The sequence below is a fragment of the Toxotes jaculatrix genome, chromosome 11, assembly GCF_017976425.1.
Source record: "Toxotes jaculatrix isolate fToxJac2 chromosome 11, fToxJac2.pri, whole genome shotgun sequence".
Lineage (NCBI taxonomy): Eukaryota > Metazoa > Chordata > Actinopteri > Toxotidae > Toxotes > Toxotes jaculatrix.
In genome coordinates this window covers 9,660,317-9,682,107 of record NC_054404.1, presented here as the reverse complement: position 1 = coordinate 9,682,107, position 21,791 = coordinate 9,660,317, and the positions used below count along the sequence as shown (strand labels likewise).

The window sequence follows — 21,791 nt, the reverse complement described above, 5'->3', positions numbered from 1 at the left end:
GGTCGAAAAAAATTTTGACTTTTTTTGGCCGAAAAAAACGCCTTACTATACTATGACGTTTTTTATGACATTTTGAGGTCGAAAAAATTTTTGACTTTTTTTGGCCGAAAAAAACGCCTTACTATACTATGACGTTTTTTATGACATTTTGAGGTCGAAAAAATTTTTGACTTTTTTTGGCCGAAAAAAACGCCTTACTATACTATGACGTTTTTTATGACATTTTGAGGTCGAAAAAATTTTTGACTTTTTTTGGCCGAAAAAAACGCCTTACTATACTATGACGTTTTTTATGACATTTTGAGGTCGAAAAAAATTTTGACTTTTTTTGGCCGAAAAAAACGCCTTACTATACTATGACGTTTTTTATGACATTTTGAGGTCGAAAAAAATTTTGACTTTTTTTGGCCGAAAAAAACGCCTTACTATACTATGACGTTTTTTATGACATTTTGAGGTCGAAAAAAATTTTGACTTTTTTTGGCAGATTTTGACGCCTTACTATACTATGACGTTTTTTATGACATTTTGAGGTCGAAAAAAGTTTTGACTTTTTTTGGCCGAAAAAAACGCCTTACTATACTATGACGTTTTTTATGACATTTTGAGGTCGAAAAAAATTTTGACTTTTTTTGGCCGATTTTGACGCCTTACTATACTATGACGTTTTTTATGACATTTTGAGGTCGAAAAAATTTTTGACTTTTTTTGGCCGAAAAAAACGCCTTACTATACTATGACGTTTTTTATGACATTTTGAGGTCGAAAAAATGTTTGACTTTTTTTGGCTGATTTTGACGCCTTACTATACTATGACGTTTTTTATGACATTTTGAGGTCGAAAAAAATTTTGACTTTTTATCGAGGAAAAAAACGCCTTACTATACTATGACGTTTTTTATGACATTTTGAGGTCGAAAAAAATTTTGACTTTTTTTGGACGATTTTGACGCCTTACTATACTATGACGTTTTTTATGACATTTTGAGGTCGAAAAAAATTTTGACTTTTTTTGGCCGATTGTGAAGCCTTACTATACTATGACGTTTTTTATGACATTTTGAGGTCGAAAAAAATTTTGACTTTTTTTGGCCGATTGTGAAGCCTTACTATACTATGACGTTTTTTATGACATTTTGAGGTCGAAATTTTTTTTGACTTTTTATCGAGGAAAAAAACGCCTTACTATACTATGACGTTTTTTATGACATTTTGAGGTCGAAAAAATTTTTGACTTTTTTTGGCCGAAAAAAACGCCTTACTATACTATGACGTTTTTTATGACATTTTGAGGTCGAAAAAAAATTTGACTTTTTTTGGCCGATTTTGACGCCTTACTATACTATGACGTTTTTTATGACATTTTGAGGTCGAAAAATTTTTTGACTTTTTTTGGCCGAAAAAAACGCCTTACTATACTATGACGTTTTTTATGACATTTTGAGGTCGAAAAAATTTTTGACTTTTTTTGGCCCAAAAAAAACGCCTTACTATACTATGACGTTTTTTATGACATTTTGAGGTCGAAAAAATTTTTGACTTTTTTTGGCAGAAAAAAACGCCTTACTATACTATGACGTTTTTTATGACATTTTGAGGTCGAAAAAATTTTTGACTTTTTTTGGCAGAAAAAAACGCCTTACTATACTATGACGTTTTTTATGACATTTTGAGGTCGAAAAAATTTTTGACTTTTTTTGGCCGATTTTGACGCCTTATTATACTATGACGTTTTTTATGACATTTTGAGGTCGAAAAAAATTTTGACTTTTTTTGGCCGAAAATAACGCCTTACTATACTATGACATTTTGAGGTCGAAAAAAATTTTGACTTTTTTTGGCCGAAAAAAACGCCATACTATACTATGACGTTTTTTATGACATTTTGAGGTCGAAAAAAATTTTGACCTTTTTTCGAGGAAAAAAACGCCTTACTATACTATGACATTTTGAGGTCGAAAAAAATTTTGACTTTTTTTGGCCGAAAAAAACGCCTTACTATACTATGACGTTTTTTATGACATTTTGAGGTCGAAAAAATTTTTGACTTTTTTTGGCCGATTTTGACACCTTACTATACTATGACGTTTTTTATGACATTTTGAGGTCGAAAAAAATTTTGACTTTTTTGCGCGGAAAAAAATGCCTTACTATACTATAACGTTTTTTAAGACAATTTGAGGTCGAAAAAATTTTTGACTTTTTTTGGCCGATTTTGATGCCTTACTATACTATGACGTTTTTTATGACATTTTGAGGTCGAAAAAAATTTTGACTTTTTTTGGCCGAAAAAAACGCCTTACTATATACTATGACGTTTTTTATGACATTTTGAGGTCAAAATTTTTTTTGACTTTTTCTGTCAAATTTTTTCGCCGACGTTGACGCCATACTATACTATGACATTTTGAGGTCAAAAAAATGTTTGACTTTTTGTGCCCGAAAAAAACGCCATACTATACTAGGATGTTTTTTATGACATTTTGAGGTAAAAAAAAAATTAGACAAATGTTTTGGCCGATTTTGACGCCATACTATACTATGACGTTTTTTATGACATTTTGAGGTCAAAATTTTTTTATGACTTTTTCTGTCAAATTTTGACGCCAAACTATACTATGACGTTTTTTATGACATTTTGAGGTCAAAAAAACTTTGACTTTTTTTGTCAAATTTTGACGCCATTCTATACTATGACATTTTGAGGTCGAAAATTTTTTTTGACTTTTTTTTGGCCGATTTTGACGGCATACTATACTAAAACATTTTTAAGACATTTTCAGGTCAAAAAAAAATTTGACATTTTTTCGCCGATATTGATGCCATACTGTACTATGACATTTTGAGATCAAAAAAATTTTGACTTTTTGTGCCCGAAAAAACGCCATACTATACTATGACGTTTTTTATGAAATTTTGAGGTCAAAAATTTTTTTGACTTTTTGTGCCCGAAAAAAACGCCATACTATACTATGACGTTTTTTATGACATTTTGAGGTCAAAAATTTTTTTGACTTTTTTTGTCAAATTTTGACGCCATACTATACTATGACGTTTCTTATGACATTTTGAGGTCAAAAAAAAATTTGAAATTTTTTGGCCTATTTTGACGCCATACTATACTATGACGTTTTTTATGACATTTTGAGGTCAAAATTTTTTTTTAACTTTTTCTGTCAAATTTTGACGCCATACTATACATAACATTTTTAAGACATTTTGAGGTCAAAAAATTTTTTGACTTTTTTTTTGCTGATTTTGACGCTATACTATACTATGACATTTTGAGGTCAAAAAATTTTTTGACTTTTTTTGGCCGATTTTGACACCATACTATACTATGATGTTTTTTATGACATTTTGAGGTCAAAAAATATTTTGACTTTATTTGGCCGATTTTGACGCCATACTATACTATGACATTTTTAAAGACATTTTGAGGTCAATTTTTTTTTTGACTTTTTCTGTCAAATTTCTTCGCCGATTTTGACGCCATACTATAGTATGACATTTTGAGGTCAAAAAATTTTTTGACTTTTTGTGCCCGAAAAAAACGCCATACTATACTATGACGTTTTTTATGACATTTTGAGGTCAAAAAAAATTTGACTTTTTTTGTCAAATTTTACGCCATACTATACCATGACGTTTTTTATGACATTTTGAGGTCAAAAAAAAATTTGACATTTTTTCGCGGATATTGATGCCATACTGTACTATGACATTTTGAGATCAAAAAATTTTTGACTTTTTGTGCCCGAAAAAACGCCATACTATACTATGACGTTTTTTATGACATTTTGAGGTCAAAATTTTTTTTGACTTTTTTTGTCAAATTTTGACGCCATACTATACTATGACGTTTCTTATGACATTTTGAGGTGAAAAAAAAATTTGAATTTTTTTGGCCGATTTTGACGCCTTACTATACTATGACATTTTGAGGTCAAAAAAAAATTTGAAATTTTTTGGCCTATTTTGACGCCATACTATACTATGACGTTTTTTATGACATTTTGAGGTCAAAATTTTTTTTTAACTTTTTCTGTCAAATTTTGACGCCATACTATACATAACATTTTTAAGACATTTTGAGGTCAAAAAAATTTTTGACTTTTTTTTGGCTGATTTTGACGCTATACTATACTATGACATTTTGAGGTCGAAAAAATTTTTTGACTTTTTTTGGCCGATTTTGACGGCATACTATACTATAACGTTTTTAAGACATTTTGAGGTCAAAAAAAAATTTGACTTTTTTTGTCAAATTTTGACGACTTACTATACTATGACGTTTTTTATGACATTTTGAGGTCAAAAAATTTTTTGACTTTTTTTGGCCGATTTTGACACCATACTATACTATGATGTTTTTTATGACATTTTGAGGTCAAAAAAAATTTTGACTTTATTTGGCCGATTTTGACGCCATACTATACTATGACATTTTTAAAGACATTTTGAGGTCAAATTTTTTTTTTGACTTTTTCTGTCAAATTTCTTCGCCGATTTTGACGCCATACTATACTATGACATTTTGAGGTCAAAAATTTTTTTGACTTTTTGTGCCCGAAAAAAACGCCATACTATACTATGACGTTTTTTATGACATTTTGAGGTCAAAAAAAAATTTGACTTTTTTTGTCAAATTTTACGCCATACTATACCATGACGTTTTTTATGACATTTTGAGGTCAAAAAAAAATTTGACATTTTTTCGCGGATATTGATGCCATACTGTACTATGACATTTTGAGATCAAAAAATTTTTGACTTTTTGTGCCCGAAAAAACGCCATACTATACTATGAAGTTTTTTATGACATTTTGAGGTCAAAAATTTTTTGACTTTTTGTGCCTGAAAAAAACGCCATACTATACTATGACGTTCTTTATGACATTTTGAGGTAAAAAAAAATTTGACTTTTTTTGTCAAATTTTACGCCATACTATACCATGACGTTTTTTATGACATTTTGAGGTCAAAAAAAAATTTGACATTTTTTCGCGGATATTGATGCCATACTGTACTATGACATTTTGAGATCAAAAAATTTTTGACTTTTTGTGCCCGAAAAAACGCCATACTATACTATGACGTTTTTTATGACATTTTGAGGTCAAAATTTTTTTTGACTTTTTTTGTCAAATTTTGACGCCATACTATACTATGACGTTTCTTATGACATTTTGAGGTGAAAAAAAAATTTGAATTTTTTTGGCCGATTTTGACGCCTTACTATACTATGACATTTTGAGGTCAAAAAAAAATTTAAAATTTTTTGGCCTATTTTGACGCCATACTATACTATGACGTTTTTTATGACATTTTGAGGTCAAAATTTTTTTTTAACTTTTTCTGTCAAATTTTGACGCCATACTATACATAACATTTTTAAGACATTTTGAGGTCAAAAAAATTTTTGACTTTTTTTTGGCTGATTTTGACGCTATACTATACTATGACTTTTTGAGGTCGAAAAAATTTTTTGACTTTTTTTGGCCGATTTTGACGGCATACTATACTATAACGTTTTTAAGACATTTTGAGGTCAAAAAAAAATTTGACTTTTTTTGTCAAATTTTGACGACTTACTATACTATGACGTTTTTTATGAAATTTTGAGGTCAAAAATTTTTTTGACTTTTTTTGGCCGATTTTGACACCATACTATACTATGATGTTTTTTATGACATTTTGAGGTCAAAAAAAATTTTGACTTTATTTGGCCGATTTTGACGCCATACTATACTATGACATTTTTAAAGACATTTTGAGGTCAAATTTTTTTTTTGACTTTTTCTGTCAAATTTCTTCGCCGATTTTGACGCCATACTATACTATGACATTTTGAGGTCAAAAATTTTTTTGACTTTTTGTGCCCGAAAAAAACGCCATACTATACTATGACGTTTTTTATGACATTTTGAGGTCAAAAAAAATTTTGACTTTTTTTGTCAAATTTTACGCCATACTATACCATGACGTTTTTTATGACATTTTGAGGTCAAAAAAAAATTTGACATTTTTTCGCGGATATTGATTCCATACTGTACTATGACATTTTGAGATCAAAAAATTTTTGACTTTTTGTGCCCGAAAAAACGCCATACTATACTATGAAGTTTTTTATGACATTTTGAGGTCAAAAATTTTTTGACTTTTTGTGCCTGAAAAAAACGCCATACTATACTATGACGTTTTTTATGACATTTTGAGGTCAAAAAATTTGTTGACTTTTTTTGTCAAATTTTGACGCCATACTATACTATGACGTTTTTTATGACATTTTGAGGTCAAAAAATTTTTTGACTTTTTTTGTCAAATTTTGACGCCATACTATACTATGACGTTTCTTATGACATTTTGAGGTGAAAAAAAAATTTGAATTTTTTTGGCCGATTTTGACGCCTTACTATACTATGACATTTTGAGGTCAAAAAAAAATTTGAAATTTTTTGGCCTATTTTGACGCCATACTATACTATGACGTTTTTTATGACATTTTGAGGTCAAAAAATGTTTTGACTTTTTTTGGCCGATTTTGACGCCATACTATACTATGACGTTTTTTATGACATTTTGAGGTCAAAAAAAATTTTGCCTCTTTTTGGCAAATTTTGACGCCATACTATACTATGACGTTTTTTATGACATTTTGAGGTCTTACAAAAAAATGACTTCTTTTCCACATTTTTTGATGCCCTACTATACGATGATATTTTTTTTATGACATTTTGAGGTCTTACAAAAAAATGACTTTTTTTCACATTTTTTGATGCCTTACTATACTATGACGTTTTTTATGACATTTTGAGGCCATATTAAAGTATGACTTTTTTTTGGCATATTTTGAAGCTTTATTGCAATATGACCATTTTTATGATATTTTGAGGCCATACCATTTAATTTACTATCAACAATAACGAAACAAAATGAATTACTAATGTCTTTTCTTTTATTTATATATGTTTCTTATATAAATATGCCTTCCTTTACTCCACAACAAAATAAATTATAAAAAATACAAAAAACAATTATTTACAATTCACCTTTTAACAATATTAAACCTTCAGCTTTTTTCTTTTAAACAAACAATTCTCAGGTGTCTGTGGAGGTTGTTTGTGGAGCCAGCTCTATATGAAATTCTTCTCTTGCAGACTCTACACTCTGCCTTTGTATTATCAATATAATTGAAATGGTTCCAGATTTTGCTTCTTTTCCTGGTGTCACTCATTTTCTTAACTCTACCTTTCTAATGCGTCGATGTTGTCTTTTCTTGTAGCCCCTGGCTCTCTATGTCTCTGCCCCTCCTGCTCTCCTGTTCATGTGCTACTGCTGCTGCGAGTCTAACTACTGCCCCTCTCCCCTGTACTCAGCGCAAACACTGGCCCCAAACACATATTGATCAATCACGTGTGGCTTGAAGAAAAAAGAGAAAAAAAAAACAAACAAAACAGCTCCCATTCAGGAGCTGGCTCCCGTCGTTCACTTCAAAGCTCACTCATGGTTCATTTTCTTCCTACTATACCTAGAAGGAACATAAGTCCAAATTTTGGTATCGGAACTCGATACCGATACTGGATCGGATCAGCCCCATCCCTAATTAAAGACTTAGATCTAAAAAAAAAAAACTGTCTGTACAGTCACATTGTCCTTGTGTTCAATCAAACTGCTTTACACTCGGCCCCAAAAAGGATGTGAATGTCACCGGTAATGAACAAATATGAGGGGAGAAATCACCAGCTGTAAGTGGTTTCTAATAGTGGTTGTGCAGTTCTGGTAGTGTACTGTGCCAAATGAGCTGATGGCACATTGCTGGTTAGTTTTTATTTCCTCATCACCACCTGTGAACAGTTTTTATACGAACCACTTACTTAAGAAATAGTTCCAATAAAAACTGTTCTATGGACTGTACAAAGGCATAATATAAACTGTTCCAGGAAAGACATGTTGGTATTGAATTTTCAAAATGTGACAGAAATTACAGAAATTGATATCTCAAAACCTGGGCAAAGAAAACCACTACTAGATAAAACTAAATGTAATTAAGAAACAGTTTTGTCATTTTGAGTGAACTGACCCATTAAGTCATTTTGTGGGTTTTATGACAAGTGACCAACATTGTGGTTGTTTTGGAAGCTTGCTCTTTTGTTGCTTTGAAAACTGACACATTGAATGAAGGAGGTGATTACCAGACTTCTTTTACAGCTCTAATACCACAGACAGAGAGATAGAATACAACAATACATAAACAACAGACCTTCATTGTCTAATGTAAGAGTCTGAAAATAACTATCTGAAGAAACCCTGTGTATTCTAGAGGCATGGCCGTAGCTTTAAGGAAGAAACAGACACATTAATACCTCTACTTTTTGAGTCCAGCTGTACATCCACATGATCCAGTGAGGTCAGCTTGTCCCCCTCAGGGTTTGGGACGGCTATGGAGGTCACCGTCGGGATGACCTCTTGTTCTTTGTCAGGCTGCTCCGCTGTGTATGTGTTGATGCCCGGGATCTTCCTGCAGGTCATGCAGAGGGGGAAAAAAAAGATTAGAAAAAAAGAGGCAAGTTAATAGAAACCTGCCATCAGGTCTGTTTCACTAATGCTTTCACTAAGCATAATGTGTCACACACTATTTTTAACTGTTAAGGATGGGAGAGGATTGCTTGAAAGCTGGAAACTAGGGCATTTTGCATTCCACTGGGCATTGCTCTCTCACTTTCATATTGTTCACCTCAGTTTTCAATCAATTTTTCATCCCCTCAGATGCACCCCCAATTCTGCTTAAAACTAACATCTTGCATTTCTAATTTCAGATTTGCCCCTTGTGATTTTTTGCCGCAGCTGGCGCTGTAACATCTGAGGCAGCTTTAGAAACTCAGAGTTGATTTCTTAATGCAGTAATTATAATCCTGAAAGTTAAAGTTAACTAATGTTTTACTTTATAATGAGTAGAAAATCTGCAAACTACTGAGGAAGTAAACCATTCCCCTGTGATTGGCATGGGATTACCTGCAGCAGAGGATGCTATTTACTGTATGTCCCTCACTGTATAATATATGTTGTCTCAGGACTTATCTCCTCAACCTTTCCTGCCATTCTGCAGAGTATGCCTCACCTTGAATGGCTGTGTTTAGCATTTCCGAAAGGTCAACCCTCACATTGTCAGATAGATGAATATTGATAACTGCAGGACTCTGACACCCATTCAGCACTCTGGGAGGATTGATTAGACTGTCATTCCCTGTAATATTCTGCAGATTGAGACAGAGGGGAATTGTCTTATTCCTCAAGCTATTATTGTGCCACGGATGTCCATAACTCAGAGATATATGGAGTCGGAATACTTCTGGAAAGTTTTAGGAGTTCAGCAGTGAGGTGCTTGCTTGTAGATAATGAGTCTGACTCTAAATAGGGCCGTTATGCAAACACACACACACACACAAATAAAACAGCAATAACATCTGTCTTATTGTAGATATTTGCAACGATGCAAGGCTGCAAACCGGAGTTATTTTCATAGGAGTTATAGCTAACAGTTTTCCATTTGACTATGCTCTATATATGGTTACAATATATAATATACAGTATACTGTACCTTTTAAATTTATATATTAAAAAGACGGCCAAGCCCATCAGTACGACTGAAACGAGCATGATGACTGCAGTGCCGCTGTGGCCACTATCACTGCTGTCCACAAGAGGAGCTTTGAAGGAGAAAGAATGGAAGAGAAAATGAGTGCACATGAAGGCCAAAGGAGGACAAATGCATATTTCTATCTTAAACAATTTATATAATAATCTTATTATATAATAATGGAGAATCACCACTGTGCTGTTTCACTGAAAATATTTGATGATCATGAAGGAGAAAGCTATTGTCCAACCAACACTATCTTTTTCTGTATGGTTCAGGTTACTATATTTCCAGTCACTATCAGAACTGCTTTCCAGGGTGTCCTAGGTACACCCTGGTATTAAGACTGGTTTGTTTGCTTCTAAACCTAATATTCATCTTCATCTCCAAACTGGAAGAGCTGCAGTAAGTCTGGCCTCAGATAAAGGACAACCACCTCTTTCCGAAAAATTGGACTGGACTGCCATTTGTTCAGGTAGGTGTGTGCCAGATGCGGTAGACTCACCCGGAGACAGCCGTGTGGCATATACGTTCACCTGCACCCCCGGTTTGAGTGTGAACTGGATGAGGTCTTGGTTCAGAGCACTTAGCAGAACCTGAGAAAGCTATGAAGAGGAGTGACAGAGCAGAGAAGACTGAGCAGCGGCTGCACAGCAATATTCCACTGTCATCAATATTTCAACTGCAGTCATTTTATCCAACAGCCTGAATTATGAATCAGAATTTTTGCTTCCTTCTAAAGAGGAGCAAATGTTGATATGACACATGGAAAACCAAACTTGCTGCACACGAAACCCAGCAGGCTTTTAATAGCGATGGACACCCTATCAGGTAAAAGGGCGGCCTGCTTATGGTGTGGAAGTGACATTTAAAAAAGATTAATCTTTTGCTGTTTCTATCACAACAAGGAATTCCTTTGGTATACCTATTTTCAAGACAGCGCGATTAAGCGATGTAAAAGCTCAGTGAGGCAAAGCTATTGGAAATCAAAGTCTGTCGTAATATCATAAAATTGCTGTTTTAATTTTTCTCCCTGAAGTGCTTCAAGTAACCCTGCTTTTCACACCTAGATGAAGCAGTCATTTAACAAGAGACCAAAATGCCTTCCCGGAGCCCATTTGAGTCCTTAGCCATGCCTCACTAATTCCATCTCGCTCTTTCTAAAATCTTTCCACTGGTTAAAATTAGACTGCTCTACACAGTATGAATAATTACTTTTTGTTCTAGTGGCATATCAGGGTCAGTAAATCTATTACACATTTTAATAAGCTGCTCCACACATACACTCACCACGTGCACGTGTGTGTATGTGTGGGCACACACTCACTTAGTGCATCCACACTGCAAGTCATTCACTGGAGATGAGAACAGTGAACTGAAGATTTATTACCCTATTGTCTGTGAGGTTCTGCCAGGTAATCAGACAGGCTTTAGATAAATACATCTCTTTAATTCCCAATCCAGGCAGCCTGCCCCAGTTTGTCTCCTTTCTCGATGGTGCCAATTATATGATGCATCAATGTAATTAAATACCTATTAACTTAGTTCAAGACTGACTGTGCGCAAGCAAAATTATGTTTACTTGTGATACACTGAGATCCTATCCGTTATGATGAATAAATGAGCTTGTCGAGCGGGTGCTTTAAAAACAGCTTGGTTTAATTGTTTTGTTCACATATTGAACAGTTTTCTATAACGTGATAAGAGATCAATTTTGGAGACTGAGGAATCTTATTTTACTGAGAGAAAATAATAACTATGAAGCATGGTGGCTTGAAATGATTATGGTTTTATTATTATCTGAAGGTTTATGCAAGTGTTTAAACTTCTAAATGGTGGCAGGTACTGAGATGATGTATGAATATTATTTCAGTGCTCTGATGGATGCTTTTTCTGTGCTTTTGCATGGGAAGACATTGCCCTCTAGTGTTGACTTTATGAATTACTCTTTCAAAGGGACTGAAATACAAAGAGCATGTGAGGGAGCATTAAATCATTTTGCACTTTGGAAAGACAGACATAAAATTTCATTTCAGAAAGGCTGAGCTTCTGTGAAACAATGAGTTCAATCAGGAGGAAACATATACGTTTTTCTTTGGTGGCAAAGAAAACAATCACTTAACAACTGAGGTTTGTATTGCACGATTAAATCATTATAAAATTACAAATACAGCAGAACTGAGAAGTAGTTCTTTGATCAAAGGACTCCACAGGGAGTTGAAGGGGTTTACTCTAGAATCCGGAAACTAAATGGGGAAAAAGTCCTATGAAGCTATATGGGGATGAGATTCTATGTGCTTGCATGAAAATAACAGTGGAGCTATAATATATTCCTCTTGTTCTCTGCATTTTCACTTAATGGACCACACCAGAGTTTTTGCATCTTTTACCCCAATTACTACAAGAATGTACAGTCTTCATTACTGCTGACCTTTTCCAAAAAATAACACAGCGTTTTCCCTACCTACTATGCAGCCAGTGGTGTCCATTCATTTCACTGTGCTATGAAAATACATTTGCAGATACTTTAAACTTGGGTGACTTTGGTAATCCATCACAGTGTGCATCATGTCTGCATTTATTTTTGTCAAAGTTAACCTTATTGTTGCATGGTGATGGAGTGCAGACTTTTCAAATGAAGCTGCACTTAAAACTCTGTTACCACACAACAATAATGTAACTTTGACAAAAATAAATGCAGACATGATGCTCATTGTGATGTATTGCCTCACCCCAAACAAGCTTTAAGACTCTACAAGTTGATTCTCACACACCAGACTGAAATGAATGGAAACCAGAGGCTGCCTGGAAGGTGGGAAAAAGAATTCAAATGTATGTGAAATGCAAAACACTTCATAAAAGAGCTGGAAAATAATTTGTTAATGCAACTGTGGTTACCAACTCTCCAGTAGTCATAGTTAAGAGAGGATGTATGTGTGTAAATATCTGTTCACTATGTTTTGATTACAGTGCACACATAGTCTAAGTACTGTACACAAACAAAGAGGCTGTGCAGTTAAGAAAGAACATTTTCAAAGAACTTTTCTTTCAAACATCTCTTGAATATGTGTAAAAAAAAAAAACCTTCAGATATCTTCAGGTCAGAGACTATTTTAGTAAAGAAACTAAACAAGACAAGGATTGTGGGCCTAGTTTGGTAAACATATACACTGAAGCATACACATAAGACAACAAACATCTAATATCACAATTGTATGATGGAACACAAAACTCCATGTCAACTGAAAATTGGAGAAATAATCAGACATAATTGAGAATGACTGCAGTAATATATGGGAAAGCAAGATGATGATGACCAAAATCAAAATTTATACAAAGAGCTACTCAGGGACTAAACAAATGCTAGTGGCAGTGTAGATTTGTTCTTTTAGCTTTTTCATACTGGCAAGAGATTCCAAAAGAGATAAAAATATTTGGAGTAGAAATTGATTGTGCTTTTGTTACATTACACCAGGGCAAAGTCCCAGACGAATTCATGGCATAGGATGAATATCTTTTAGGGCTGTGAGCAAAAACACTATCACGCAAATGGCTGCTCGCAAACCCCCCAACGAAGGACAACTGGACTGCAGCTCTCACTGAAATGAACTATTAGGAGAAACTAACCTTTGTCTTAAGACATGATATAAATAATATGTGAAATAATGGAAAAAATGACTATATATGTGTCTATATGTGATACATAGGCCATTGGAAAGCTGTGCTTCTGGCTTCTGTACAAGTATTGTGCTGTTCGTGTCAACCCACACATTTAGTTTAAAAATATATATAAATATATATTTAAAAAAAATTAAAGCTGCAAAAGAAGATGTACCCTTCTGGTGAGAAAAAAATCCAAACATCATAAAATGTGGCCCCTTTTTAATACAACAACAGAGCGATGTCACAAAGTGATGTCACAATAGTGTTGTATGACACTCTAAAGTAAAGAACATGTTCTCCAGGGACGTTCTCTCTAGAGGCAGTCTCTTGACTTCCTCGGCTTCCTTTTGAGCAGTTTTAATTATCACAGAAAACCACATTGCACTGAGCATCTGCCATGGGCTATTAAAATGATTTGATGAGACAGTACCTGATCCAGGTGCGCCCATTTTTCATCCATGGCTCCGTCTCTTGACCTCCTCTCAGGCACAATAAAAATCTCTGCTGTGGTTGGTAAACCTGGAGGCACTGTGACCAGGAGCTGATCCTCACTGATTCCTGTGACCTTTAACAATAACAACAAAACCTCATTAAAAAAGGTTTTTTAACTGACACTGTCTGAGGTGATATTCTACACTTTGGCCCTGAAATATGATTCTTGGGGGTCGCCTGTATTAATGAGTAAATACTGTTGGCTTTCTGCTTCATGTATCATTTGCCTAAGTACCAGTCACTGTCAAGATATAATGTACGGATCAACTAAAACATGGAAGTGCAATTTGACAGTCTTTGGTAAAGGCCAGGGCTTTTAGTGCATTTATGCCATAACCAGAGGTCTACTGTCAGTTTCCTGGTGTAAACCATGGTAATATCTGACAAGACAGAAGGTCAAAGTGAATGTTTCATACTGAGGGCTACTGTAGGATATATATAGAGCTCAGTATCCAGGTCTTTTACATAACCTGCTGCTTTTTTGACATCTCTGCAGTGTCTGAGAGGGAAAACCAGACGCACTTAACCACAGTTAGACTCACTTTACTTGAGGTTTTGGTGTTCTCTCGAGGCAATGACATTCATCTCTTTAGAGGGCAATAGGTAACTGTCATGCCAGGGCTTTTATTGCCCTTTAGTCTTTTGACAAGTTCAGTTGAAAGCTTGAACTGATAATAATGATTTCGGGTGATGTGCTACTGTATGTCAGCGTGTAGAGGTTAACAACTAATTACACAGCAAGTGAGGTTAATGATACTGAAAGTAGCGGAGTGCAACACTTGACACAAGACCACATGCATATATTACAAATGCAGCATAACCAAGAATGGAAATGTTATTGGCTCACTACACTGACACTTGAGTTTCTCTCTCCAGGCGGGTGCAAAGCCGCTAATTGCCAGAATCTGAATGAGGTCTTCTGGAGTTTAGCTCATTCCTGATTATGTTTCAGTCTTTATAATACCAACTAGCAGCTGAAAAACTGACCTGAACCATGGAACTCTTCACCACTCTGCAGATGTCCTCTCTCCACTCCGAAACCCCAGGGTTCAGCTCGTCCAAATTAGAAGAAAAGGCCAAAACATGTGACCGGAAATAATCTGAAATATTCAGAAATTAAATTTAGCGAATACACTTCTTCTTCCTTCTGTGAGATTCCTCTTCACAATAACCCACTTCAGTTATCAAATAACCGCTAACTTTTGTTATGGTCGTCAGCCGTACAATTCTGCACCTCTATTGTGAGATAAAAATACTACTAACAATTAAAAAGAAAGAGAGAAAATATTTACATATATGCAGGAAAATTAATTTAATATAGAAATGTAGGAGCTCAGTTATTAGCTGCATGTGATTTTACAAGCTACTGTCAAAACATGAGCTAATGGAAAAAATCTTTTGGGGAAAAAAGGCTTCAAAGACACATCTCATGGCCTTCATCGTTGGGTGGAATTTTGTCCATCTTCATGCAGAAACTGGGGTTACACTCTCACCCCCATATACAACCACCTGTTATCACAGGGTCTAAATATGGAACTAAACCATCTCCATTAGGACGGAGCAAATTCCATCCACAGACGAAGACAAAAAGGCAGAAAGCTGAAAGCCCTGGAAAAACGAGCTAAGTGGTCCTGTCATACAGTTTTTGTCTCTGTCCAAAAACTTCACAGGTTTCAAAACATTTATGAATTCACTCTCAGTTCAGAGATATAAAACCGACTCCATAGTTTTCACTGTACTATATCAAGAGGCTGTTTAAGTGCGATGAGTAAAATAAAATGAGAATAAATGGTTCACCATAAACGGCCACAGTTATTTGGTCCTGAAGGACAGTATTGCCCACTGAAGCCTGAACAGTGACACTGTGACTTCCCTCCTTGGAGAAAGTGAAGGACATCGCCCCATCCAGGGTCACCACCGGCTAAAAGGCAAAGAGAGAGAGAGAGATGTACTGTGACTATTGAATCTATCATGTTATTCAGTAAATAGGCAGCGTTGTAGGCTTACCTCCGTTTTGTTATCAAACCACCAGTAATAGATGACTGTTCCTACATTGCTGGGGCGTAACACTGTAGTGAGGTTTACTGCTTTGTTCCTGACAACCACTGAAGGAGCCAAGAGCTGGACCTGTTCGAGTTGACCTTTAGAAAAAAACAAAAAAAAAATCACACCTTTTGTTAAAATAAATAAATATGGCTAAATATCCTGTTTCCATGATGCTCAAACCTCCAAAACAGGCCTTGTATTTAGCCAAATTTTGGCACAGTAGTGACTGCTTGGAGCACAATGAGCATATGGATAGACAGTGGAGAAGTTGTTTGGCAAGTGTCTGTGGATAGTTTCAGGCTTTTTGCTGCCATGAAACCATTGGAATCCATTATAATGAGCTGAATTCAAGCTGACCACCGCTGCTCTTCTCTGTCAATGAGGAAACAACAAACAGGGTGAGTGACACTCAAAACTTTGGATGGAGATTTCGAATGAAATCTCTCTTTAATGAGCCAATTTGAAGTTTCACTAGAGTCATGAGCACGAGTTGAAGTATTGTGACCCACTTGAAGGCTGCTGGATATCACAGTCTGATTGGCTGTGACATAAAGGATCAAGACAATAGTTTATAATGTAGTCACTTCATTATATTAACCAATATAAAGTTCACCTTCTGAAGTGGCAGGAAATATGCATGCTTACAGCACATATGCAGGTAATGAGAAAGCCTTTTTATAGTGAATCAATACTTGGGGTAAAGGGGAATTTAACAAGTGGGTAAAATAATCCTGATCATAGTTTGTTATATTTACACATAAAATATCTTCTGTTTTTAGCAGCAACATTTAAATGGCCGTTTACTTTGCTGTAACTCACAGGAGATGTGGAGGTAGAGTGTCGCCCTGTCAAAGCCCAGAGTGTTGCTTGCTGTAGCAGAAACTTGGTAGATGCCAACTTTACTGTAGCTATGCTTGACCCCGCCATCGATGGAGCTTATGTTAACATACGAAATGGTGGTCCCGTCGCCGAAGTCCACTGTTATACTCGTTGTGGAGCCAAGACCCTTCAGAAAGAGAACAAAATACTGTCACTCACACTGTAGTCTCAGTTGTTTGTGAGAGTCCTCGCTGACACATAACAGAGTGCATTTTCCATAACATCTACAAGAACGAGGTCAAGTAAAAAATCATGTCACTGCATATTTAACTGAGATGCTGGTGCTCCACCCTCTGTGCTATGTCTGACAGTATCTCAATATACAGATAATGCACTAGATACAAGAAGAAAAAGCATGCAGCCTGTTCCTTGTAATACACACAACTGTTGCTTTGTTAAATTGAAGTCAGCACCTCTTCCAGAAAGACCAAGAAGGTGACATTCCTCCCTAGAGATGCTACCAGTGTTCCCTCACTGGTGAAGAGCTGGAGGCCCCTGGGGGCCTGACTGGGACACTTCTGTCGCCTAGGGCTGTACTTCAGCAGAGTTCCTTCAGTGCAGTTGTTAGACAAAGCCCTGCGATATCTGGAATTCATTAGAATCCGAAAAGACAAAGATGAGCACTACACGAGTGAATAAACAAACATTCTATCATACATACAACAATACATGCATACAAAAGATGTACAAACAGGAAAACATTTGTATGAGGTATAAAAAATATGCATGCATGTTTATTTTTCAGCTGGTTTTGAGGGTTACCAGTCATTCATGGACAAGTATCCAAACAACTGTTTTCACACAGAATAGCATGTTTTCAATAAAGTTGAGCTTAAATGTAACCAAGGGCATTCGTGCACCCACTACTCCCTTTGCTCAAGTCAATAAAAACAAATCTGGTGTACCCTGTGGTGTTGAGGAAGCTGTCTCCTGTGATGCAGTCTCTGAATGTTGCTGAAGGAATGAACCAGAAAGCTGGAGCGCAGCTTCCATCAATCTGCCTCTCAAACCCATAGTCGCTGTTTCAGTTGGAATAACAAGTACACAGAAAAAAAGATACACTGGGGTGTTATATATATATAAAATTACTGACTTACTATATATATAATTACTGAGCTCAAACACAATAAGTGCATGTCTGCCGTGAATAGAGGTGTTCTAGGCAAGAGAAAGATTTTCACAACACAGCAGCACATAGTTTTTGAGATTTAATGTTTTATGTATCAAACTTCTGAAGCAGAAAAAAGCATTGTTTGTGTTTACACAAACTATTATTATATCTTGGCAAAGTCAAAGGGATCTGTCATATTTCTTTCATTGTGATCAGGAAAAAACAGGCTCAGGAGTCAGAGTTGGAAAGTTTAATGAGTCTTTTAGTACTAAAGTGGTGTTAAGCTTGTAATATACTAGTCAGTGCTGATCAATTAGCACTAGAACAGAAAGATAAAAGAAAGTATGAGACAGAGTGAAGTTCTGACTTGAAACAATATTTGTGAGATATAAAGAGGTAGCTTATAATAGAGTCTAGAGTGAACCATTTGTGTTATTCATTATGCAAATCTATTCAGGTGCACTTGATATAAGAAGAAAGATGCAGCAGCATAGTCCTATAATATACTTGACTGTGACTGCAAAGCAGTTATTCACTATTATTAGTAATCTTTAAATAGTGCTGATATGATCATAGACCTTTTTAATCTAATACTGTTGATCGAAGAAAACTGTAGTTAAAAAATTATATATATATATATAAAATCAGAAAAATAATTTTATTAATACTGGGATATTGAATACATCAACATCTCATATTAAGATTGACTGTTACAAAATAATTCTTTCCTACGAGTTAAAACGACTGATGACATCTTCTGTAAATGGTAGTGACAAACTTGCTTCCTAAGTTGACAAAAATATGACAGAAATAAGAATAACAAGTGGCGAATTATAAAATATGAGTCTTCAAACACTCTTCTTGTTGTGCCTTAGGTTTGCTTCACAGACTCTGCCTCTGGAGATTGATAAAGTGTTGTGCATTGGATTTAATGAAGTGAAAAGAGTAGTTGCAGAGCAGAGCAGGGAACTCACCACTCAAAATCTGCCTCTGTGCATGGACAAGAGTCTGACATCTGGGAAATATACTGATCTCTGGCCTTGACACACGGAACGTTTGCTTTCAGTTTCTGGAAGATTCTCTTCATTCCCATGATGCACACTTCCCCCTGTGATGAATAATTCATCATAAACATTTCAGAGGTTCTTTTTCCTCCCCCTTTTTAAATTTTTTGTCTTTTTACCATCTTTCTTTTATTGTGCAACTGAATCAAAAAGATTTACTTGAGTTTAATCAATGCCTGGATGTTCATCATATCAAGAGTCAAGAAGCAGCAAGTTTATCTTACCTCATTGTGTAACTGCCATGTCAGGTAATCTTCAGGTGTGCACCGTTGTTGGAAAATGGACCGGAAGTCAATTTTGACAAGTTGCCACTCGGATCGATGACTGAAATGACCAAATATTCTGCAAAAATGAGTCAGACAAATAATATCAAAAACATTTGGTGTGAGGGAAAGATTTAAGAAAAAAAAAAAACACCTGTTGGATTAAAAAAACAACAACTTGTAACTCCACTTTGGGTATTTTTGATGCTCTGACTTTGATCTATGTTCTGATCTATGGGTTGAGAAACTCCTCTACATCTTGGACTTATGAGACTGTTTCAAAACCACATTAAATAAATTCAAGAATATTCATGTACACTTTTAAGTCTTCATCAAGTTAATATATAATTAACTAGTGCAGTAATTAACAAAACAGAGACACATCATCTCTTTATGTTTCCTTCATATCTTACGTCATTATGAGGGTGTCCTCTCCAGGCTCCCCCAGCACCCCATCAACATAGAGCGGAGAGGAGGTGAAGCTATATTTGTCCCAGTTTCTGCCCTCATCAAAACTCAGCCTGAGGGACAGAACAATGGTTGGATCACTGACACACCAGCCACAAACAGAGTTGAATCCAGTAATAAAGGCTTCTGCAGGACAAGCAGTCTTACTTCTTGCTTTGAAAAGTGAGTATAGTCTCTAAAAAGATGTGCTGCATCCTTGGAGAGCCTTACCAAATGTGTCTAATTGGCAGAGGTGTGTGTCGGATGGCCACCAGAGATCCTCCTTGATTCAGGAAAAACACACTGTACTCTTCCTGAAAAACCTGCAGACACGACCAGCCAGCTTCACTTTCTCTCACCAGAGAAAAATTCAAGTCTACACAAAGTGTGCAACATAAGGAACATGCATAGTTACACCTACACAGTAAAGCCGAAACCACAACTGTTCATTACACAAGAGTCTCAGTTGTGTGAATAAACAAAAGCGTCAAGCAAGAGTTGCTCTCTATGTTGAATTCTGGAGTGTTAAGCCGGTGGCAAAAATCTGTATGCTCCTTTTGGTTTATTTGCTTTAAAGATCAGAGATGCACATGTCTTGCACAAGGGTGTCAAACGTCAAATCTTTTTCTTTGCCACTGTGACTGTAGCACCATGGACTGAAAGTTGGAATTAAATAGATTCCCAGTTTTGTTCTCTTTTTCTTTATTCAGATAATGTCTGACTAAAGTAATATTTTTTTTCATTTTGCTCTGTAGAAGAAAGTTCAAGGAAATAACATTTAGCACAGAAGCTTTGAAGAAGTTCTCTCTAGTTTGTTAAATGGATTAAAGTTTTTGTAAAAAAAAAAAACAACAACAACAACAACAACAAAAAAAAAAAAAACGTGATCATACTTTGCAAAGTAACGTATTAAAAAAGGATGGGTGCAGAAACACAAGGTAATGTGCAGGTGTCAGACTCCCAAAATTTTACACCCAGCCCTTGCCTTATGGTTATTGTATTGTACCTCTCTCCAGGTGTTTCCAGCATCAGATGTGATGAAAATACTGACATTAGTACTGGTCAGCTCAGGTCCTACCACACCTGAATACGCAAAGGAGGAAAAGAGGTATTTTATTTAATTTTGTAAATGCTCATTTCATTTTGGAAATTTCATTTCTTTTTGTAAACGGTCGTCAGCTGAGAAAGACAAAGCTGAAAACAGGAACTAAAGAACAGATCTGACTGGGAGAGCTGAGGGATATAATCAAGGAGCAGCATTAATGCTGAGAACAAACATCAGTATGGATGTGCACATCAAAGTGCAAATCAAATAATCTCCTCACCCGATGCTATTATAATTCCTGGAGCCGAGTCTTTGCTGACAATGTTTCCTGAGGTGTAAGGATTCTCCGACACGTGAAGGTGCAGATGTAACGAACAGAACGGCTGAGGAACGCAAAGGAGATTATTTTGCTGTAGTCAGAATGTGATAATGACAGGTTTGATAAAGACATGGTTCACATACAATCACCGGAAATTAATCAGTTTACTTAACTATGAAAAAACTAAGGTTTTGCTATGGGCTGTTAAATGCTATAAGTAATTTTTCTTTGAACATTATTTAAAAATCTTAGAGGAAATGTTAAACTGGTATGGTAGCGAGATCTGTAACAGGAATCTGAACAGTTGTGGTAAACTATGCTATGATAAAGAAGCAAAGTTTCACAACACAAACCGTTACGTAGATGTTACCATACACTGTAAAGTCCCCACAGAGTGAAAGGGTAATTTATGTTTCAATACAGAAGAATCACTGACCCCTGACTGACGCTGACTCAAATACCAAATACAACAAAATGTGTATTTCTTGTTATTTATGGTCAGCCTTGTTACAGCTTCCAGAATCACTTTAAAACAGCAGAAAAAAGCTAAAAGGAACAGATTTAAAGTGACTGGGTAGGTACAACGGTAGAAATAGCTTATGAAATAGCTTGTATCTTATGAGTGTACGCACAGTAGATTAAAGGGTTGTTTGAGACACGCGCTATGTTCGTGAGAAGTTTTTTGCGACTCATTTTTGGCTCTGAATCGTCTGCATATAGGATTGTTTTTCATTTAATTTTTATTCGGTTGTGGACTTGGTCTACCACTTTTGTTTGTGCTCCTAACATTTATTTTGCTTTTTCATCATGAGTTTTTTTTTC

General features: G+C 35.5%; 1 protein-coding gene across 1 annotated transcript in view; it reads right to left on the bottom strand.

Annotated features, from left to right (window-relative positions):
* The window catches only part of LOC121189452 (VPS10 domain-containing receptor SorCS1-like), a 103,096-nt gene that overhangs the window by 52,561 nt on the left and 28,744 nt on the right, over positions 1-21,791 (bottom strand). Inside the window, exons 11-26 of the mRNA XM_041049581.1 lie at positions 20,931-21,033; positions 20,612-20,688; positions 19,837-19,928; positions 19,572-19,679; positions 19,120-19,237; positions 18,806-18,939; positions 17,626-17,739; positions 17,134-17,305; positions 16,661-16,847; positions 15,803-15,936; positions 15,593-15,716; positions 14,783-14,895; positions 13,734-13,868; positions 10,146-10,245; positions 9,602-9,710; positions 8,367-8,521 (exon numbers count right to left, since the gene is read on the bottom strand). Coding sequence (XP_040905515.1) covers positions 8,367-8,521; positions 9,602-9,710; positions 10,146-10,245; positions 13,734-13,868; positions 14,783-14,895; positions 15,593-15,716; positions 15,803-15,936; positions 16,661-16,847; positions 17,134-17,305; positions 17,626-17,739; positions 18,806-18,939; positions 19,120-19,237; positions 19,572-19,679; positions 19,837-19,928; positions 20,612-20,688; positions 20,931-21,033 — 1,975 coding nt within the window. The remainder of the gene's footprint in view (positions 1-8,366; positions 8,522-9,601; positions 9,711-10,145; positions 10,246-13,733; positions 13,869-14,782; positions 14,896-15,592; positions 15,717-15,802; positions 15,937-16,660; positions 16,848-17,133; positions 17,306-17,625; positions 17,740-18,805; positions 18,940-19,119; positions 19,238-19,571; positions 19,680-19,836; positions 19,929-20,611; positions 20,689-20,930; positions 21,034-21,791) is intronic.